Here is a 22205-nt window from a genome sequence, read left to right as displayed (position 1 = left end):
GGCCAGCTGTAACCTTATGCAAAAATCCTCATGAAACAAGGATTGATGCCAAGGCCTGAATTTGGGAAGAAGAATCCCTGGCACTAATACAAGCTGGGGACTAATGGGGTAGGGAGCAACTCAGCTAAAATAACCGTGGAGGTCCTGGGTCACAGCAGAGCTGTGTGTTAGCCAGCAGTGTACAGTGACAGCAGAGAAGGCTAAGAGTATAGTAGGCTTTGTGAAGAGGATACAGCCAGTAGCTTAATGGAAGTGATTGTTCCCTCTTACTGAGAACGTGTTAGATCTCACCTGGACTACTGCATCCAGTTTTGCCATCCTAGTACAAGAAAGACATTGCCAAACTGGCATAACTCTTTTCAGAGAGGGCTCCAAAGACAGGGCTGGAGCACTTGCCCTTTGTGAGGAGGTTGGGGCAGCTGGACTTGCTCAGCCTGGAGCTAAGTGGCTTCAGGAGGGACCTAAGTGCTACCTGCCAGTATTCACCATTTAGTCAGAGAAAGACTTCACAGCTGTGCATGGTGGGAGAATGAGAAGCAAAGGTCATAAATTGGAACAAGGAGTGTTCAGTCTGAACTTTTTCCCCATGAGGTCTGTCAGCAGTGAAGCAGTCTCCAGCCTTTGAAATTTTCAAGACCTGATTGAATAAAACCCTGAGCAAGCTGGTCTCAGAGCTACTTTGTCCAGGGCTTTAAGCTGGAGCCTGTCTTCCAACCTGGATTGTCTTATGGTTGCATGTTACTAAGACTTGGTACTCCACAAAAGAAAATGAAATTATACTTTATCTCCAATATAAGTTAATATAAGTATATGTACAATTGTTAGCTAATAGATACAAATAGAAAATGAAAGCATTAATAAAATACAGTTCTTGAGTGTATATACAGTCTTAGTAAAACTTGATTTAAAATAGATAAGCATTGATTTATATAGTGCCTCTTTCTTCTAGATCTTGTGGTTATAGATTTTAGTTCATTTTTATTTCTCCCTTTCAGCCTTTTAAATTGTACAAAGCTTGTAAGTAGAGTGCTAAGAATTAAAATATTAAATTGAATGTATTTGTAATGAAGAATCCACTGACTACTCTGAGTGGCAGATCAGCTTTAATCATATGCTTAATGTATGAAGCATGATGAGTATCAGGAATAGTCTTGTTTTAGGTACTTGTCTTATTTCTTCGGTTTAGTTGATATCCTTTGAGGATGATATACTTCAGTATGAAATTTATGGCACTAATACTGAGAAAGTCACTGTATACCAAGCTCTAATTGACTTGATCTTCAGCAATCTGAGCTTTATTGTAGTAACACAGAAACTAGTCCTGAAAGAATTAGTAAATAAGAGGCATGACATGAGAATTTTTTACCTGAAAAGAGCTGTTTTAGAAAGGAAAATACTTTGAATGTAAAGTATGAATGTTTTAGTAATCGAATACAGATTTCCTTAAATTGGACATTCCAGACTAACTTTGCAGGAACCTAAGGACGATTTTCTGGGACAGATCTGTCATTGTTCTAGGTACATACTTAAAGGCCTCATGGTGGTCTCTTGGCCATAGGGTGCGTAATGGAAGGGTTTTAGAGTGACTTCTCTGCCCAGTTACCAGCATAGCTTTGTACCTTAACAGAGACCTAAACCCATCATCGGTGTTGTTGCATCTGAAACTCTGGTTTCTCCCTTCATACAGTTACAGTAGTGTTTTCCGTGACTGAAAATTTTAAGGATGACCAATACCAAACGTTTTTACCCTTCCACCTAATTGTCAACACAACATTTTACATGAATAAATCAAAATATTCTAGGATCTAAAAGACCTAGAAACTGTACTTCAAATTTCAGCTTTTTGTCTTGGGAGGTTCTGAGTAAACTTGGAGATTTCTCCTTCAGTGAAAGATTTGTCTTAATAAGAGTAGAATTTGAGTAAATAGGTGAGTATTTATATGCAAATCAGCTTTTTATTCCAGCTTTTCCTGTTTAATTAATGTTTAATTATATTTATAGTTAGATAGTGAACGGTTAGAGCAGATGTCCAGAATGGCTCTAATGAAAGAACACATCGATTCTCTGGAAACAGAGGTAAAAATAATGGCAAGAAGATTCCAGGACTCTGAGAATGAGCTAAGCCACCAGAAAGATGAATATATTTCACTGAGGTCAGTGAAAGTATATAACTGCATAAGTTTAAGTAATGTCAGCCTTGGTTTTTGGGTTACGTTTAGCTCAAAGGAAAGAGAACTTATGACAGTTGTGCTTGTGAGACATCCTTCTGTTTTGGAATTAAATGTTTTTCCTCACTGCTTATTTATATGTAAAATGTTGATTTGTTGTTATTATGATGTAAAGAAGATCATCTTCAGTGGAAAAGCAAAATGGCTTGGGTTAGGAACTTGCTATTAGAAGCCATAGCTATTGATGTGTTTTGATGAATTACATTTTAATTACAAATATATAAAAATCATTTTCCTTTGATGCTGAAGCAAACAAACACAAACTAATGAGTGTCACATGTTTAGTTAGTTTCAAACATCCATTTCTTAGTCCTGCAGTTTTTTCAGGAGCAGAAAAAAAACTAAAGCCTTGCATGGAGTTTTTGGCCTCACCTGCTGCTCGACTGGAGTTCCTAACAGCGTTCAGAAACATACAGTGGGACTAGACTCGAGTAAAGCTGTAGGGAAGAAAGCATAGGTCAGTGAGTTCATGATGAAAAGGACTACTTACTGACTGGAGAGGAAGATCAAGCACATGATAAATTTGTGCAGAGAGATAAGAAGGAACAGATCACATGCTGAACTAGGTTACAGGGTGAGCAGACTGCAGCAGAAGATACTGCGACTTTTCTACTTCTACACCTGTAAATGTTCCAACAGTGTAACATCATCTACATGATGTTATGATGTGGAATACCGAAAATCATAAAACCACGACAATTTCATAAGCTGTAATTCAGTTAGGCAAATGCTCTCCTAAACCCGCATGTCATTACAGTGACTGGTGTAGGTGGTGAATAGCTGATGTAATTTTTTTCTTTGTTTGATTTTAATTGGTGGAAATGATGTGCTGTTCCACAATACCTTTCCAAGAATACTGCAATTTCTGAAGTAACATGAACTCCTTTGTCAAAACCTGTCCGGCATTGCTGCTGTTTTTTACAAGTTGTCAAATTTATGAATACTATAAAAACTGAGTTATTGAAGATTAGTTGCTACTAGTAAGTTATAACTTAAAATAGGTCAAGCATTCCAGTGTGTGTTTTAAGTAAAGATTTTTCTTATAATCATTTCTAACAATTTTTTTGTCTCTGTTGTAAAAAATTCTTACTTTCCTGTGATTCTTTATAGTAGTATTCAGACTTTAATATCTAGAAATTAGGGCTAACATTGATAAAATATTCTCAATAGTTTAAAATAAACAGAAGTATCTTGCTTTTTAACTTCTGCCATTTTAGTGGCGTTTCAAAAAGGAATTAAGTCCTCTAATATCTGAATTCTCTTCTTTTTTAGTCTAATGAAGGAAAAGACAGAGCAGATTCTTTCAGAGGCACAGCGAAGTCTTACTAAGAAAAAATATGAAATTCAACTTAATGAAGAGAAAATTAGGCTTCTGGATGAAAAAATTGGTGAGTGACAGATACAGTTTTCCTAATAAAATTTCATTGGATAATTATGTTGCAGCTTTTTCTTTTGTTTCTGTTATGTAGAAAGAACAAAATTATTGAAAATAAATAAATAGACTTTTGGTAGTTTTAATGTTTCATGCACAAAGTCCATTTTCTTTCATTGTTGGAAAGCTTTTGCATTTTAAAATTATATAAGTAAAGCTTTTGCAACTAAGTTTTGATCACTACACATACTATTGTTTCAACAATGGATGTTGGTATTAACGTGCTGTGACTGAGCCTATCAGTTGTATTTATGTTCCACTAAGCTGGTGGTTGTATCCCTCAGCATCAGTAGATGATGATGTAATCAGGAAAGCATCTTCTGTAGAATATGTTCTATATGAAATGTTGTATCCTTTTTCTGTTAAGGGATTGAAGGAAGTGGAAACAGAAATTATTTCTAGTGTGCCAATTAATGAGTTACCACTTCCAGAAATACAAATGCATTGTGCCTGAAGTCTTATTTTGTTCTGTAGATACAGTCAACATGATGTACTGTTAAATGAAGTGTTGCATTTGTGAATGGAAAATACAGCTATTAAAATATCTTCTTCTTCATTACTTACAACTTTTAAACTCCAGTTATTCAGCTCTAAGCCTCTAAAACTTGAATAAGCATTTAATTCAAAGCAAATTTAAATTTTTGAATGCTTTGGCTAAGGTGTTTAAGCCACTGCTGAGAAACCTAGGAAAAAAGATATTTTGTCCACGTTAAAATCTACATATCACATTAAAAAGTTCTAGATCCCTGATGTAGTGAAGTACTGACTTAACAGGGCATCTGCCTATGTGTTATTGCATGTTTAAATCATTCCCAGGAAATGTGTCCAAACTAAGCATATTTTAAGCCTTTTAGTTCTGAAAGCTGAACGGAGACTTTTCAGAATCTCACATCTAAGACCTCCAATCATCTGACTGAAGCACGTTGCAGTCTAGATTCATGAGGATGTGGAAATCTGAGTGTCTTTCATCTTGTGTATTAAAATAGGGAGAGTTTGTGGAAAAAGACTGGAAGGTGGATATATGGGTATCATGTCTTTAAAAGACTGGGCCACATATGATTTTACTTTGAATGTTTTATCTCCTGGAAGTGGTTAATAAGTATCATTCGGTGCATCCAGTTACACTGACATTTATGAAGCAATTTGCAACCTGCATCCTTTTTATGAGATGTAAATTTCACTGTAACAAGAATTTCCTGTAGTTTTTCCCTGAGAATGCAGTGTATGCACCTCAAATAAGGATTGATTATCTGACCACTTAAAGGTAAATGCAGTGCACAGGACTTTGTTAGCTCAATGAAGACAGGGAAAGAGATCTTTTCAAATTTTATTTTCTGATAAGTAGATTAACTGTTTTTTTCATTAATAGTTTTGAACTTAAGTGACTTCGGATTTTGTAAATGAGTTTTTTTAAAACTCTTGTACACAGAGTTTATATAAATAAAACACTGTTTCTGAAAAACTGTCTAGTATTGGGATATTTATCTCTTTTATTTCATATTAGCCTTTCCAGGTTGTAGCCTTCATGTGCCTTCTGTCTATTGTAATTCTATTTAAGCCATTTATTTCTACAATGCCCAATAAAATTATTTGAATTATCTAAACGTTAGCCATTTAAGGATAGATTTATTTATTTTTAGCCAAGTAATTTAAGTCCTTGAAAGAAGAATGCAGTTCTACAAGTATCACTGGGATTACCTGTGTTTCTGAAAACACACTTGCTTTGGTATTTTCTTGAAGGAAAGCTTTTGTCCCCTTATTTTATGCTTCAGAAGTGTATCAAAATAGTTTTTATCTTGAATGATTTGAATTTATAATAACAAGACCTTTCTGACTGTGTTCAGATGACTTTTCAAAACGAAGTTCTGTACAAGAAGAGAAGATCTGTGCACTGAAAGATACAATTGCGCAACTTGATAAAGAGAAGGAAACTTTGCAAGAGTGTGTGGAAGAAGAAAGAGAGAAGATCATCACTTGTGAGGAAAACCTGAAGATTAAAGTATGTTCTAACATGTAAATAATTAGAATTATGGAATCACGAGAGATTAAATAGAGGAAGGATCTGTTGGGTCATCATAACTATCTTATAATGTTATCTGCAGCAATGCTCAGTGCTGACCTGCTTCAGTTTCAAGATGATAAAATTCTTGTTAACTTCAATAATAGTGGGTCTGAGCCATGTTGAACTCCTCATGTTTGGCTTTTTGCATAACTTATACTTATCAAGAGAGGAGACTTCAATGATTTTCCTCAGGTGAAGAAAAGTAAACAGCTAACAAAATGTTTTATCATAAAATTTAGCCTGAATTCTTCCTTAGTGCTCATTACTGTTAAAGATACAGTACCAAGTAGTACTGCGTTTCTTATCATTCATGTTGCATTTGAATGATATCCTTTTCATCTTAAGGTATTTATCTAGGCTAAATGCATCAGGGTTTTTTTTTGTTTGTTTGTTTGTTTGTTTTTTGCATAGTGTGATTTCAATCTCTATAATGAAGCTGCTTAGGTCTGAAGCATTGTTTTTCTCTTCAGCCTAAGTTATCTTGATATTGATTTAGGACACACTAAATGAGGTAATTCATAAATGTAGTGATTGTTAACTCAAGAAGTTGCAGTACTTTCAACATAACATTGAAGATAGGATATTGCAAGACAGGCCATAATCATCTTGCTATAAACAATGACTCCACATATTAAAAACTGTAAATTGTAAATGGTGCCTATTTTGCAGAAGCAATGGCTGTTTCTCATATATCTTGGGTTTTCAGTAGAAAACATTTGCTTAGCCTATCTATACTTTTAATATCTGTATGCAGAGACAGTGGAATGAACTGATACAGTTTGTGCTAGCTTTTTTTGTTTTGTTTTGTTTTAATGGAAATACAGTGACAGAGTTCTTGTTTTATCAGTTAAAAACTACCAAACTCTGGTAGTCTATTAATTGTAGAGAGACTGTGATAACTTATCTAGCAGACAGAAGACATATTTACTTTTGGGAGTGTGTGACAAATGCCACCATTCTAACCACAAAGGATTAAGAAATTTAATTAAAAGGGTTACATTCTGCAGAAGGTAATATTTGTTCCTTTATTTGCCAAAGTAGGTTATCAGAATTTTCAGCTCTAAACAGTACACGATGAAACTTTGAAAATCAGAATCCATTTTGCATTAATCAACTAACTGAATAAAAGGGAATTAAAGCTGTGAGGAGTTTATCTTAATTTTGTATTTCTTTTTAAGGAGAAAACCATTTCAGATTTGAAGATTCTGATTTCTGATTTGGAGCGTTCGATACAGTAAGGATAAAATTTCAAGATCATAATTAAGTTTTGATTAGTGCATAGCATTAATGCAAAAAAAAAAAAAAAAGATTATAGGATGTGCTAATGTAGAATTGTTTTTTTCTACTCTGTTACATTTTAAAATGTTACAGCTTTCTTTCACAACTTGCAAACTTAACCACGGGAAAGCTATCATTTTACTAGGTTGAACAGCATTGTCATACCTGAAGTATTTATTATTTGCTACATAGAAGATCTGCTGAAGCGCTGTGTATCTGTGAGAAAGATATCACCAGTTTGCGTCAACAGCTGCAAGAAACCAACAAAGAGCTTGCACAAGCTAACAACAACAGAGAAACGTTAGCTCAGGAGAAGGACAGGTTACAAGAGCATCTTTCTAACGCTAAACAAGAAAATCAGGTATATATGGATAGAGAAATCTTGACCAAAAAAGAAAATGGAGTATTTTTTCTGGTAGTGCATAGAATTCGTGCACTCATTTCTCAAAATGATTTTTTCACTTCCTTCCTGTTTAGGTCATTTGCATAAAGAAGCTCAGTTGCTCTTGTGTTATGGTTTGGATATTTATCTCCAGAAACAGCTGCTTAACTCTTCTGTTTCTGGTTTTTTTGTAAAAGACCAGAAATCATGGTGGTTATAACCATTGCTTACATTGAAAAGTGCTGTAAAGGAGACAGCAGCTATTTATTGTACCATGCTGCGACTGGCTTAGAGCATATACAAGTTCACGTATTTAAGCACAGTACACATTTATTAAGGTTCTAATAATAAATAAATAGCTTTATTAACAGGACTGTATTTACTGTTCTTTAAAGGGGCTTTTTGGTAAAAGATAATGGCAACATCTGATTATCATACATTAAAATATCTAATGTGTTATTTATCAGTATATTATTACTCAGAAAAGCAGTTAACGCATTGTATAATCAATGAATATACAGATGCTATAATTACGAAATAAACAAGAGAGTTTGGCTAAGCAGGTTATTATACCAAAAAAGAGAATAGACAGAGTGCTTTCCCTTGTCCTGAGCTCACTGTAAAACTCCAAAGGAGGGATCTCCAGAAGAGATCCTTCCCCACTGGTAGTCATCTCTTAAATGGGTCTAGGAGAGGTGAAGCCAGGCTCCACCCCTTCTGGCAGCACAGGTGAGTTGCCTTGCCTCAGGTGATCCATCAGAGGTTCAGGCTGTGATTTAGCAGTTCCCATACACACATCTAGACTACAGTCTCATCTCATGCACACGTGATGTTCACACAGCAATATGTTTTCCATGCAGACAGAAATTAAGTTTAGTACTCGCGATAGGTCATCGCTGTATAATGTTCTATTTTCTTCTTTTTGTTAAAACTTCTGCCTTAATTCAGGTTTTCTCATGCTTGTTTTTTCTCCTCTACACTTTTTCAACTACTTAGAATATCTACTTCTTTGAATATACTTTTCTATTTCCTGACTTTCTCCTCTTCTTCAAATGTTATAATCACTAAGGATAGATAGTGAGTGTCAATAGAAACATGGATTACTGAGAGGCATCTCTTTATTCATCTATATCTTTCATCTATTCAGAATCTTTTATAATCCCCATTGTTTCTGATGTGGTCAGCTGGTACAAAATAAAGCTACGTGTTGCTTGTAGCTGCTTTCAAAAGCTTCATGGTTTCTTTGAAATGTGTCTGTATGCTTATAGAAGCAGTTAGATACAAAAGAATCTTAGCCTCATATGATCAACTAATTTTTAATAGATGTGTCTTTATAATATGTATTTTTTTTTTTATTTGTGGCTTTTCCATTAACTTAGGTGCAATTCCAAGCATCTCAATTAGCATTCCTCTTTCTTCAGTAGGGCTGAAAAAGTTCACAGAATTCCAGAGCACCTTTCTCAGCAGCTTATGGACATTTCACAACAGGAACAGGGATTTCTCCATAGCCTACATCTGTTTTTCCATACGTACTGCTTCTTGCAGTGGAGTGTTCTCACAGTAGTTTGCAAGGAAGGGAGATGATAATTGACTTGTCCAGAAATCTTTCTGCAATCCTTTTCATGTTTTTCTGTTTCTCAAACAATAGTTGCCAGATCTTCAGTGTGCATTCTCCTAATGCGTGTGGCTCTATTTTTGCTGATCAAGAGATGACCACTTAGTTGCTTTTTTCTTTTTTCTTTTTTTTTATTTTCCTGCATTTTCTAAAGTGCAGCTTTAAGGGATTATACCATCCAAAAAGTGGGAGCTGCTTGTTTACCACCTAGCTGCTGAAGAAACCATCTGCCTTTTTCTAGCTAATGGCTATACTTTCTGATTTATGTTTTTCTTCATTTTAAGATATAGTATTATTTTAAAGTCAAAGAAGGTAAATCTTTTTGATATGTGCCAAATTTCATTTGTAGAAATCCACATACCTTATATTTTGTATATACTTTATAAAGGCATATGCTCTAGATATATATGAATTCTATTTATTTTTGTCAAGGTACAAACAGTATACTTTAGCCTTATGAAACAAATCTTTCTTCATAGGTACTACATATGAAAATAACTAAGTACCAGAATGAGCTTGATGAGATGAAGTTGAAAGCCCAGGATTCAAACACTGATATTGCCAGACTGAAGGGAGTACTGAAGTTTAAAGTGAGTACTTGATGTGGATTAAAGCTGTTCTAACTAAAATTGAAATTGCAACCATATTTCCATGGAAGATCTTTCCAAAACTCATCTGTATTCAGCTACTACAGTTTTAATAGGTTGAAAGCATTTTCTTAGCTGATTTTCCAGTAGACAAGTAACGAAGTATATTTCACTGTTTTGTGTGTGTGTGTGTTTATTAAATTTAAAACTTCAGTGCATAATATAGGAACTTGGGACTCTTTCGTCTCTGCTACTGTATGGAATTAACAGAAAAAAGTTTGCAATATATTCCTGTACTTCACATTTTTAGTGTTAATTCAGCCATTTTTAACAAAAGTGTCTCACGCATCACAATGTGGCCGCATGGAACAAAACACTTGTTCTGAGAAGTCTCTCAATGTTTTCGCTAAATGCAAGATTCTCAATAAAAAGAGAACATCCACTACTATGTCATACCTGCACAGCTGTAAACATCTCTATTTTGAGAAGCGTACTGTAAAATATTAAACAAATTTTACGTGTTAGGAGAGAGAGAACTGTGAGCTTTTGGAGAATTACCACAAAGCCTGTGAACAAGGAGAAAGTTGGGAAGCAAAGTGCCATCAAGCAGAGGAAGATTGTAACTCTGTCAGATTGGCATTAATCAGTGCAGAATCTGAGAACCGCAGGTTGAAAGAGAAAATGAAGACTCTTGAAACAGAGATGGAGCAAGTAAGTTGAAATCATTGTTTCCGTAGTTCACATTTGAAATTATCTGGTAGTATTTTAAGCTTATTTTAAGCTGTTTAAAATTACAGTTTATACCACTTCTATTTGAATTTTAGAGATAGTCGCTACATTGAAATATATGGGGTTTATTTCATAACGTAATTAGTAGTCATACGAATGTCATACTTGGGGGAAAAATAAAAATAATACATAAAATAAAAAATAATACATTTCAAAGAAAAAACAGCTATCATGTTTGAAATGAGGGAGGGCATAAGCTCACACAGAACTCCACAGCATACCTGAAACATACCTAGTGCTTTGTCCCCTGGTACATTTCAGTCCTTGCTTTCCTTGCTTCCAACTTTTCAACCTTTCCAGTGCTTTACATTTCCCAAACATCTGTTTCCTATTTGAAAATTTGAAGGACTTAAATCTATGAATATTTAAATTGTGCTCTGGTTTGGGGTTGCTGTTTTTGCCACAAATCATCTCTGCTTCTTAAATATTGCAGAGGCTATTGAGGGCTTCTCACGCACATTAGATAGTCAATAGAAGCTGGTCTGCAGCTGTTCATAAAGAAGGATGAGAATATAGTAGCAAACCAGTACAGGACAACTGTGTGGCAGATTTTTAATATAATGAAGCTGGCTTGTGGTCCTAGTTTGTCTAACCAGCCTAAAATGGGTAGAGATTTTATCTTTCTACCTCCTTCCCACGTCTGATATTAATTATAGGAATAAACAGTCCTCTTCATGTGCCAACAAACGCAGTCAGAATTGCAGATGGATATCATGTTCAGGTTCACAGCAGTTACATTAAGTCATGTATCTTAAACACGCTAATTTTAATTCAGAAATCTTAATGTGTGCTTAGTTATGCCCTTGCGCTTTTTTTTTTTTTTTTTTTTAATTTATTTATTTTGGCCAAGTCAGAGCTAGAATTATGTAATGTATTCCCCCTACAACCATCTCTTTCCATCTCAGTCATAAGAGATCTTTCAGGGAAGTCGTTGCTTTGTCTCTTTGCTCCCATTGCCTTTGTCAAACTTCCATGCTCAGCCACATTGACAATTAAATGGTTAAAAGTGGTTGGAAATACAAGACAGGTATGACTGCTGAGGTACAGGCATTTTTCAAAAGGGAAAAATCTAGGTTGTGTTGTTTTAAAATACACAACATTCAGAGTGCTTCTAGTCAGAACTGCTGCTGCTGGCTTGTAAACTTCATTTTAGTGTGGCTTCTGTCAGCTCTTCATCATGCCTGAGTTTATGGGCGACAGCAACGTAAAGATGGCTGACAGTATTTGAGCATTCAGTGCTCTTCTACATGCAAGAATACATTTTATTTTAAAAATAAGAGGTTCTATCTGGGAATGAAATGAGGCGTATGGCAGAATTTTGAATCTTAATAGCTCAGGAGAAATAACAGAATCCTAAGAAGAGAGTTTAAAATGTTGGTAGTTGAATTTGCTATCAGAAGCAAGAATCTTTTTTCTACTTATTTTATATACAGAAGTTATTTAAAGAAATAACTTTAAAATGTATTCCAGAATAAACTACTGCCATCTCTTAAAAATCATCACAACGATATTTTTGTAGGATGTTTTTGTAGGAATTTGGAAGCAGTTTTATAATTTCTTTGCAATACACTTTTGATTATCTGATATTGCTTTATTATAGCATTTAACAACAGAAGAAGCATACCAGTCTCAGCTTTCTACCTTACACAAGTCTATTGTGAAAATGGAAGGAGAGCTTCAAAACATACATCAGGAGAGAGAGTCTATACTTGCAAATCTCATATCTACGCAAGAACTTTGCATTAAATTAGATGCAGGCAAAGAACTATTAACTCAGCAGTTAACTTCCACATCAGAGAAGGTAGAAAGGGTATGTGAAATAAATGTACAAAATAATTTTATGTTAATGTTATACTTTAAGGGATCTCAAACTACTTTCAGATGTAGAATGATCAAAGAAATCTCTACTGATGACCAGTGCCTCTTCCTTTTTTTTAATGTTTAATTAAGCATACCTCAGAAACATACTCCTCAGAGCATGGATATTGTGTACTGTCTATACCACCACTGCTTTACAAAATTTTACTTCAAGTACTGAAATTCAGGATGTAATATTACTAATTGTTTTCTTGACAGATGTCTTGGATTTCACATTCAGCCACTTAATAGGCAGAGTAGCTAGAGTAGTTTATTAGCTAAGAAACTTGATATGGACATTAGAATGCTTGACAGTTTTAGGAAGCAACAGAAGTGATTCTTTTATGAAATTGTCAGTGAAGAGGCTTCCTGGAATTGTAGAGGGAAGCAAGAGTTTTAGGATAGGAAAATACAGAAATGCAGCTGGAGAGTTTAGTGAAGATTCTGATGCTAAAATAATATTGTTCTTTCAGTGTTTTAGTAGTGTTTATTTTCACAAAACATATATGATTTTTAGTATTCTTTTGTTCTGAAATACAGAAGTAGAATATCAGAACTGTTTATAGGCGAGAGAACTAAAGTTTTGATTGACGATGGAAAATTGGCTTTTCAGAATAAGGAAAACTCATTTTAATTCGTTAGGACCAAATAATTTGGATTTTGCTTTGTAAAGTAAAAAAGTACTCTGTTCTGTGCTGAGGCCTCACCTCAAGTACTGGGTGTGGGTTTTGGTGCCACAATATAGGAAGGACATAAAACTGTTAGAAAATACCCAAAAGAGGGCTATAAACTTGTTAAGGGGTCTGGAAGGGAAGGCATAGGAAAAGCAGTTGAGATCCCTTCCAACTCAGGATGTTCTGTGATTATATGATTCTATTTCATAGAGTTTCTTATTTGTATCAAGTATGCCTAAGTTCATAGATATGCACTGAGTAAGTTTATAAATCCAAAACAGGATTTTAATTGAGGTCAAATATGACAGTAATCAACCATGTTGAACCATCTTGGAGTAAGAACAAATTTGGGTCATCGATACTAAACTTCTTTTATTTTTAAAGATTACTCTAACTGCTGACCACTGAACTCAGCAGGCATACATCTGAAATGTTACAAACTTTGTTTAGCTGCAGAGTGAATGTGATTCATCCCATTCTGAAATAGAGCTGCTGAGAAGACAACTGGGAAATGAAAGAGCATCTCTGAAAAACCTGGAATCTTTGCTTGCATCAAATCGTGAGAGAGAACTTCAGTCACAGATAGCAGAGCAAGAAAAAGACTCTGAAATTCAGCTACTCAAGGAACAACTTTTTTTAGCAGAAAATAAACTGTGAGTAAATGACCAGGAGGATATTGTAGTTGAGTTTTGTTTTGTTTTTTAAATTCTTTCCATATACATTCACATAGATGTGCATGTATACACATGTCTATCTAGCTGCATTTTCAAATGATCAAAGTATCTTGGATACCTTAATAGAAGAAGATAACAAAAACCTGCTTTTAATTCCTTAGCTATAACCTAAAATACTTTTCTGTGCACATTTTACTCCAGAAGGGAATGAGTTGCATGGTATAGCTGCCCTTTTCATTTTGCATAATTCTATTTGGTAACATACTTGAGGATTATAGCTGCTATCTAATTAAAGTGTATGAACTTTACAGCACTGTGAAGAGTCGAGATTTCACTCAGCTCAAAAATACAACAGCTCAGCTAGAGTCAGAACTGGATATCACTAGAAGACAGCTGGCAACTGAGAGGTTTGAAAGGCAAGTACATATTTTTGTATTATGTTTCCTCCATCTAAATGGGATGAAATACAATGCAGTACTAAGACTTAGTCTAATTAAAAGGATAAACAGCAAAGTTTGGCTTTGCTCTGTTCTTCATCTACTATGTGTTCAGAGGCTACTCATGCCGTGGTGTGTGAAACTGTTACGTGTTCTGTCTACATTAGTTGTCTGCCAATGCAATGAGATGCTGAAATAAACTTGCTTCTCAAACAGCCTGTTTTAGGATGGGATGGGACATTTTCCTGAACATGCACTTATTTCAAGTGAGAGTCTGGGTATCTTGTTGCATACTTGTCTCTAATTAGTCTATACTGACACAATGAAACAATTTTAGCCGGTACCAATTTGCACTCTCCCAGGTGTTGTGTGGGACACAGAAGGTGCCAATATGGAGAAAATCACCTTTTTAGGTTTTTATTTAGTGGGCAGAGTGAGAGAGTTTAACAGTAGGTACAAATTGTTTCATGTGATTTAGCCGTAGTACAAGAAACAGTCCTAGGCCTGTCATACTAGTTGGTTTATCTATTTAGTCTTGGTATCCTAAACAGTTTCTTTATAAAATAAAAATAGCAAGATTTTTCTACTTCATGGATGTAGTGAGGTTAAAAATGTTAAAAATTGCCAAGTATTATTTTAGGTATTCAAAAGAAATTGATAGAAGAAGAAGTGATGTGATAGCACGCTTGAGAATCAGGTATTTTGTTTAATTGTAGCAAATTAGTTTGTTGATACTCTATTCACTCATATGGATGAGAGTTTTGAGGGGGAAACATCTACACTTGAGGTTAGGTCTTTTAAAGATACATTTCTCAAATGTCACAGTGTATGTTTCAATTTCAAATTGTTTTCTCCTTTATCCTGAAGTCATGGCAAAAACTGCAGAACTTTGGGGTTAGATGTGTTAGTCAGTTAAAAAGGTAGCATCACTTGTACTTCTTCAGATACACAAAATAAGCCACATAGTATGCTAATGCAGCAGTACGTTTGTTTTAAAATAGTCTCGCTCTTCTCTAAGCAGTTGTTTCCCTACTTCTCCAGCGTGAATGCATCCATTTTGTGCTTTTTGGTTGTTTCCTGATGCTTCTTCTTGGGGCATTCAGGGTCAAAAAGCAGAATCAGCCTCCATACTTAATTTCTTCTCCTAATTAAGGATAATTTATTACTCACATAGTTGTTTACAGTTGCAGTAATATCAAGATTTAATTTATAGTTTATTTGCCTGATAAATATTAGATTGTGTCTATACGTTAGTGTTGCCTCACTATGAATCAGAGACCCTCCATTATCATTCTTGAAAACAATTTCTCTTCTACTTCAAGATAATTACAAACACAATCTCATGAATTGTTTTGGAAAGAGCAAAGTTACATTTTGTTGTGCAGCCTGTAAGTTAGCTGTAAGGACAGTATTCAGAAAGAGTTACCTGTCTTTTAGAGAAGTGTATGATAAACACCACATCTCCATATAAAATAAAAAAAAATAAAAAGTAAAAAGAACAAAGAAAAAGTTAATGACTGTGTGATAACTTTGATTTTTAAAAGTGCTTAATCTGACTGTGAAATAATTTTTATGTAGGGAACGTGCTGTGCAGGAACTTCGATGCCAGAATCGTACAGTCACGTATCAGTTAAGCTCTACATTAAGAACATCGTCACCTGAACGTGCTCATCATCCGCCTCCTGATTGGTCTCTGGACAGTTCCCTGGAAGGGTAAGTAGTTCAACAATGTTTAAGTTCCAAACACTGAATACAAATTAAATAAACAAGAACTCTGATATTTCTTGTTGAAATATTGGCTCAATTACACAACTTGACACCATATTTAAATGCATTCTATAAGTTTTCAAACACTTGTAATCTTGTGGTAGGAAAAAAAAACAGTTTTCCTTTCAGCAGTCACTGAAATGGAGCCTCCACCACTTACATCTACTACCCTGTCAATTTTAGTCTTAGATTAATTTTGTTTGGTAGCTGTCTGCTTGTTGCCTCACAATTCATACTGATGGCAGCATGCAATAAAAATATTTGCCAGCTGAGTGGGAAAAATTCTCATTTCATTACTTTCAGGAAATGGTGTCTGCTTTTGAATTGATTACGTACTTCTGAGATGAATTTTGTTAATATTTTGGTAAATGAGATTACTACCTTTGTCACTTAATTCATCTTTGTTATCGAAGGCTCTAAGCACATAAGTCTTTAGAATAGGAGGCAAGGTTCCTTGTGTCAGTGAGCTGGGCCCTTAACATGAAAACACAGCAGTGTAAGACTGTAATTTGGTAGCTGTTGTCAGTCTTTTGTATCAAGTACAGTCCATTCATCCTCTGACAAAACCATGTCTACTCCTTCCTAACCTGAGTGTAGTGTAGCTCTTACATTTGTTGAAATAAGCTGTGTCACTTGGGACTGTTCAACTGACTTTTTATAACCGTAATATTTTCTTTTATTTTTGATATCATCTAAAGAAAAGAGAATTTAATCAATTCAATCTATGTTATCATCTATGCTGATATTATACAATTATGATGCTGTTCCTATTTGTTTCAACTCCTTATCAGACTGATATTAGAAAAGTATTCCTTTCTAATTAGTAAATTGCTATTTAAATATCAAATCCGTAGAATCACAAAATCGTAGAATCATAGAATCATAGAATTGCTCAGGTTGGAAAAGATCATCGAGTCCAACCACAACCTAACCATACTACCCTAACTCTAACAACCCTCCACTAAATCATGTCCCTGAGCACCACATCCGTAAACATGTCCAGGGGTGGTGACTCAACCACCTCCCTGGGGAGCCTATTCCAGTGCTTAACAATCCTTTCTGTAAAGAAGTGTTTCCTGATATCCAACCTAAACATATCCCGACACAACTTGAGGCCATTTCTCTTCATCCTGTCACCTGTCACCAGTGAGAAGAGACCAACCTCGCTCTCGCTTTGAGATATTGGAAAAGAGCAATAAGGTCTCCCCTCAGCCTCCTTTTCCCCAGACTAAACAGCCCCAGTTTCTTCAATCTCTCCTCGTAGGACTTATTCTCCAAGCCCTTCACAAGCCTTGTTGCCCTTCTTTGGACTTGGTCCAGCACCTCAATGTCCTTTCCGTAGTGAGGTGCCCAAAACTGAACACAGTACTTGAGGTGAGGCCTCACCAATGCCAAGTACAGGGGCAGGATTACTTCCCTAGTCCTGCTCACCACACCGTTCCTGATACAAGCCAGGATGCCATTGGCCTTCTTGGTTGAATGCTAATCCAGACTAATCTTCTACAAACTAGATTATGAGTTCAACTCATTTCTTGTTTACATCAATACAGAATAGTTTAAATTACTAGAAAAGTCCTCCAAGAGCTGAAATTTCACTGTTAGATGCTTGAAGATGACTTACTTGGGGATTCAGAAAGATATACGGTAGAAACAATAACTTCTTGGTGTAGAGGAGTCTTCTGCAACCAATATCTGAACATGCAGTAAAAAACCCTGAGACAGCAGTGCTGGAGTTACCATTGACACTCTTCTTACACTACAGTATTTTGTGCACTATTTTAGCACACATCCTAAGATAAGAGATGGGTCAGGCAATCACTTTTTCATTATATTCAGAATGTGATATCATAAAAAAATGGGATGGTAACTTTTTCTATTCTCCCATTTTTCTCTGACTTGACTTCGTATATGAGAAAAATGAAAAGAATGCACCTTGTAGCATGTCTTGCAGACCCGGTGGAAAAGACCTTTGTTTGTACATTTTCTTTGGTAGGAGTCCAAAGCTTGCCCTTCCCTTCAAAAAGTGTTGTAACATATTTGCACAATAAAGTCTAATGCTTCAAATCCTTTATCTGGATTGACTTTGGAAGAGACAGGAAGCCTACTCATAGTATTTTCAGAATCAAAACCTTAAATTTTGTTCATGGAAACCTCAGAATCTATTTCTATGTTCACTACAAAATTAGACTATGTTTTGTTTTGTTTTCTAGGAATTCTTCATTCAAGGACTTCTAATATTATATTCACAATGGCCTGTGAAGACTCTGCATTCCATTTGGAGAGTTCAAGTTTAATTTGCATTCAATTATCGTTTTTCCCTGCTGAATGCTTAATTTCATTAAATTTATTTCACAAATATTTGCATGGATTTATATACACTCTCTGTTGTTCAATGGGAAGAAATTGGTATGGATAGCTTCCTTTCCTTCCCCTTCCAGCTCACGTATTTTTGTGTTACATGGCACATCCATCTCTGTAAACATAAAAAAATTCGAGTTACACTGATTGTACTCACACTGTACTGTAATTTTAACATTGTGCATTATTTTAAAAGGTCAGTGATATAATTAAAAAACAAGGATAGCAAATAACAGTATGAAACTTTATTGGAGGAAAAAGGTGTCTACATTCAGGTGTTATGATTTGAAAGCGTGAGGGCTACGCTGAGAGTAATGCCTCCTGTTTTGTGGTGTGGGCCCATGATGACAGAGGAGGATGTTGGTGGGATGGCAGTGGAGGTTGAACCTTCCCACCAATATTCCATTACATTTTGTTGCAGTGTGACAGATGGCAACAGAGGGGCACTCTGACAGAATGGTGTCTGACATGGAATTGTGGATGAAGCAAAGGCGCGTCATTGAATTCTGGAAAAATAACACCCGCTGACTTTCATAGATGCTTGGTGAATGTTTATGAACCAAACTGTGGATGTGAGCATGGTGAGGTGGTGCGTGGTGCATTTCAGCAGTGGCAACAGCTGATGCAGATGGTTGCTAGAGCAATACGCAGAGTCTTCTTCACTGTTGGTGAAAACACCTAGCTATTGATTGTGACTTATTATTTTCACTGATGTGAAAAATAAGGTTTTGTAGCTGAGAATTTGCTCTATCAGATAGTGTTACTGTGCTCCTTGTATCTACTGTAGTTTCCATGGAAATAAAAAGGAGGTATTACTTTCATAGCAAACGATGTATTTTTGCTGGACTATGTGAAGAATGCACTTGAAAGAGTGCTATGCCATCTCAAGATAGGACGAGGTTTTTTTTTTTGTTGTTTTTTTTCCCCTCTTAAAACCTAAACTACTTCTTAATTTGTCTAAAATAGGATAGTAATGCTAGGAGATATAACAATGTTGTGATATCTATATCTATGGAGATGTGCATTTTTTTATGTTTCTGATATACATATATACTTGGAGTGTGTTCAGTTTCTGAGAATTTTACTACAACTGCACTAACTTTCTAATTAAAGAGCTTTTTTAATATGAATGAGAACTGCTTGGTGATATTTACTGGCACTTAAACTTGCTCAGGATTTCAGCTACCATGCCATAATATTTGTCAGTGTTACACATTCTCCAACATCAAATGCAAGAGAGAATGTAAAGCTCTCTCCTACAAATCAGCTGAAAAATCCCTACCTCTGACTTCAGAAGTAGACAAGTAATTCCTATTTAAAATAGAAAATTACTTACTTCTTGGTTTCACTTTTTTTTCTTCAATAGATTCATCTTTTTTGCTTTGTTTGTCAAAGTATTTTAAAATGGTCTCCAGCTTATTTTCAAAAGCAAAATTAAGTTGGTAATGGTTTGAACATGTATCTTGTTTGTGCTTCACATGCGTTTGGTTTGTGACAATCTGACTCCTAAGCATTAAAATTCACATGTCAAGTAATGGTTAGAGACAGCATAATCTATATAAATGCTCCTAACTACTTTTTAAAACATGTTAACATGAGCTATATATATGATCCTATGTTGCTTTTTAGGAACAGGTTTCTTTAAAGAGCCTGTGAAAGTATTTTGATGAATAATGTATTAAAAAAAAAAAGAAGCAAAATATAAAATGTATCTGTAATGTAAATTCTAGGATTATCTTCCTCAAGGTAGCAATACTTCACTCTTCAGTGTAGGTGGCCCGGTTTTAGTTTGCAGGTCCTGATTCTTCATTCTTTGGGGGACTCTTACTCAGCCACAGAAGTCGTTTCAGCAGTCACCAGTGTTAAGGGGATGGCTTGAAGTAATAGAGACAGCAGAATCAGACATAATGACACTATACGTTTCTTTATTATGCAGTTACTAAAAGGTACAAGAGAAGGTGATCATCTAGTCATCTCAGAAGATGAGAAAGAGTCATTTGTTTGTTTTGCAGTCATCTTACCGTATTGATTGTTTAGAAGATGGTACAAAGAAGTTTGAGAAATGTGATCTTAGTCTATAAGTCTATAACAAACAGGAGGGGAATCAACTCTTTGAAAGGGTTGATAACTGCAGGACAAGGGGAAATGGTTTTAAGTTGAGGGAGGGGAGATTTAGGTTGGATGTCAGGGGGAAGTTCTTTACAGAGAGAGCGGTGAGGTGCTGGAACAGGCTGCCCAGAGAGGTTGTGGATGCCCCGTCCCTGGAGGTGTTCAAGGCCAGGTTGGATGGGGCCCTGGGCAGCCTGGTCTAGTATTGAATGTGGAGGTTGGTGGCCCTGCATGTGGCAGGAGTTGGAGATTCATGATCCTTGAGGTCCCTTCCAACCCTGGCCATTCTGTGATTCTGTGATTCTATAAAATGAATAACCTGTAACATAAAAGATGAGAATGCCAGGTTAGATGAACATGAAATAGATAAAATTGAGTTCTTCTTGGGAGTGGATGAGCTGTGCAGAGAGACGTATCCTAAGATATAACTCCTTCATAGCAAAAATGATAACTTTTCTCTATAAGATCATAAAAAGTCAGTAACTGTGTGCTTCCTAGCCAAATGTTACAGAAGGTAAAAGCTCAAAATTCTTCAGCAATTAAGGGAATATGAGGTTAAAAATATCAAGATGTAATAAAGTGCATTTTGTCAAGTCATAGCTTTTATTACTGGGGTTAGCTTTTGTTTAGGAAACATTATGGAAATGAGGAATTTGTGTTTCTGCATATTGCTGAGAGATCATCAGGAAAGAGATGGGACCAAAGAGAGCTTTGTCAGTCACAATGGTATATAGTGTTCCAGTGACTTCTGACAGCACTTAGTTGCTGTTTGATTATTCATGGTTAACAAAAATAATTCAGGTGAGGATATTCAGAGAGCACTATAGTGGCAAGATCTCTGCAAAGTCAGAAACTGAGAGATAAAAGAAGAATTAATTGAGCTTTGTTAAATTTGTAGTGATCGTGTTTCCTAATTGCTTTATTGCTGTTTCTTTATTATACTATGTTGTTTGGAAATAAATACATACCAAAACGTATTTATTATTTGTTTACATTTGTGACTCTTATTTACAACTGTCAACAATGCCATACTTACAAACTTCACTTTCTTAATTTTTTTTAAATTTACCATTTACCACAATATTTTTATGCAGGCAAATCTGAAAATACTATTTGTGTTTTTTATGAAATAAGAGCATGTTAAACTCAATCGCAGATACTATGTGGTGGTTTAAAGTTATCTATTTGCATAACAGAGGACCCTATAGTATTTTTTTAAGGTGTTCAAGCTTTCCTGCAACACTGTTTTTGTAATTTTTAGCCACTGGTTTTGGAGCTGTTTCAATTGATTTTGCTCAGCTATGGCAGTGGAACCTCTTACCATTTACCAACAGCAGTTATTTTATTTGAGTGCAAACAGCTGTCAGGATTTGAAGAAAAAAATCAAAGTGGATCTTGTATCCCCCATCCATATACTCTTTATCCTAGAAGAAATGGAAGCTACTAATTATGTGGGACAGCATCTCTGGCAGGGGTATAGTTCTGTGTAAGAGAAGGAATTCACTATTTTGCTGGGTAGAAGTATTTCAGTGCTTTTCCTAAATTCATGGAGACAACATCTCAGCAGCGTGTCAAACTATATATCTCTGATTTATGCTGCTGTTTCTACTGAAAGTAAACCAGATATTCTCACAGTTATTTTTGCATTCAGTCACTAATGAAGCTTGGTCTTTAGCAACTTGCAATCTGAGTTAATAATGTACTGCCAGTGTTAAAACAGTGTTTTTAGCTCCTGGCTGGAAGGAGTGGTGGTAGGGCAGCACTGGAAGTACTAGCAATGACACATAGTTTCACTTTCTTCCTTGTCCTCTGAGGCCCATTATCAGCCAGTACCGCTACAGACTGTAGAGTGTGTGATCTTTTAATGAAAGAAGCTCTTTTATTATTATTATTTTTAATGTATCTTGCACTCAATCTCTCCTTCCGATCCTCTGGCCTTTCACATTCATTTCCAGT

The 22205-nt window shown here is 35.5% G+C and overlaps 1 protein-coding gene across 5 annotated transcripts in view; it reads left to right on the top strand.

The window, feature by feature from the left end:
* Nucleotides 1–21226, top strand: part of TSGA10 (testis specific 10) — a 30340-nt gene extending 9114 nt beyond the window's left edge. The window contains exons 7-19 of one of the 5 annotated variants that reach the window (XR_014880568.1): nucleotides 2002–2153; nucleotides 3501–3616; nucleotides 5505–5659; nucleotides 6901–6956; nucleotides 7193–7361; nucleotides 9477–9587; nucleotides 10110–10295; nucleotides 11974–12183; nucleotides 13355–13557; nucleotides 13890–13994; nucleotides 15594–15728; nucleotides 17993–18188; nucleotides 18562–21226. Coding sequence is in view for 4 of the 5 variants with exons in the window: in XM_085213764.1 (XP_085069890.1) it covers nucleotides 2002–2153; nucleotides 3501–3616; nucleotides 5505–5659; nucleotides 6901–6956; nucleotides 7193–7361; nucleotides 9477–9587; nucleotides 10110–10295; nucleotides 11974–12183; nucleotides 13355–13557; nucleotides 13890–13994; nucleotides 15594–15728; nucleotides 18562–18592 (1629 nt within the window). In the remaining variant the exon portion in view is untranslated. Of the gene's footprint in view, nucleotides 1–2001; nucleotides 2154–3500; nucleotides 3617–5504; nucleotides 5660–6900; nucleotides 6957–7192; nucleotides 7362–9476; nucleotides 9588–10109; nucleotides 10296–11973; nucleotides 12184–13354; nucleotides 13558–13889; nucleotides 13995–15593; nucleotides 15729–17992 lie in introns of all 5 variants that reach the window. The other 4 variants (XM_085213764.1, XM_019623087.2, XM_085213786.1 and 1 more) reach the window with 4 other exon arrangements.
* The last annotated feature ends 979 nt before the right edge of the window (nucleotides 21227–22205 follow it).

The sequence above is a fragment of the Meleagris gallopavo genome, chromosome 1 (assembly GCF_905368555.1).
Source record: "Meleagris gallopavo chromosome 1, MGAL_WU_HG_1.1, whole genome shotgun sequence".
Classification (NCBI taxonomy): domain Eukaryota; kingdom Metazoa; phylum Chordata; class Aves; order Galliformes; family Phasianidae; genus Meleagris; species Meleagris gallopavo.
Note: the sequence above shows the minus strand (reverse complement) of the source record. Positions and strands in the feature narration are given on the sequence as shown.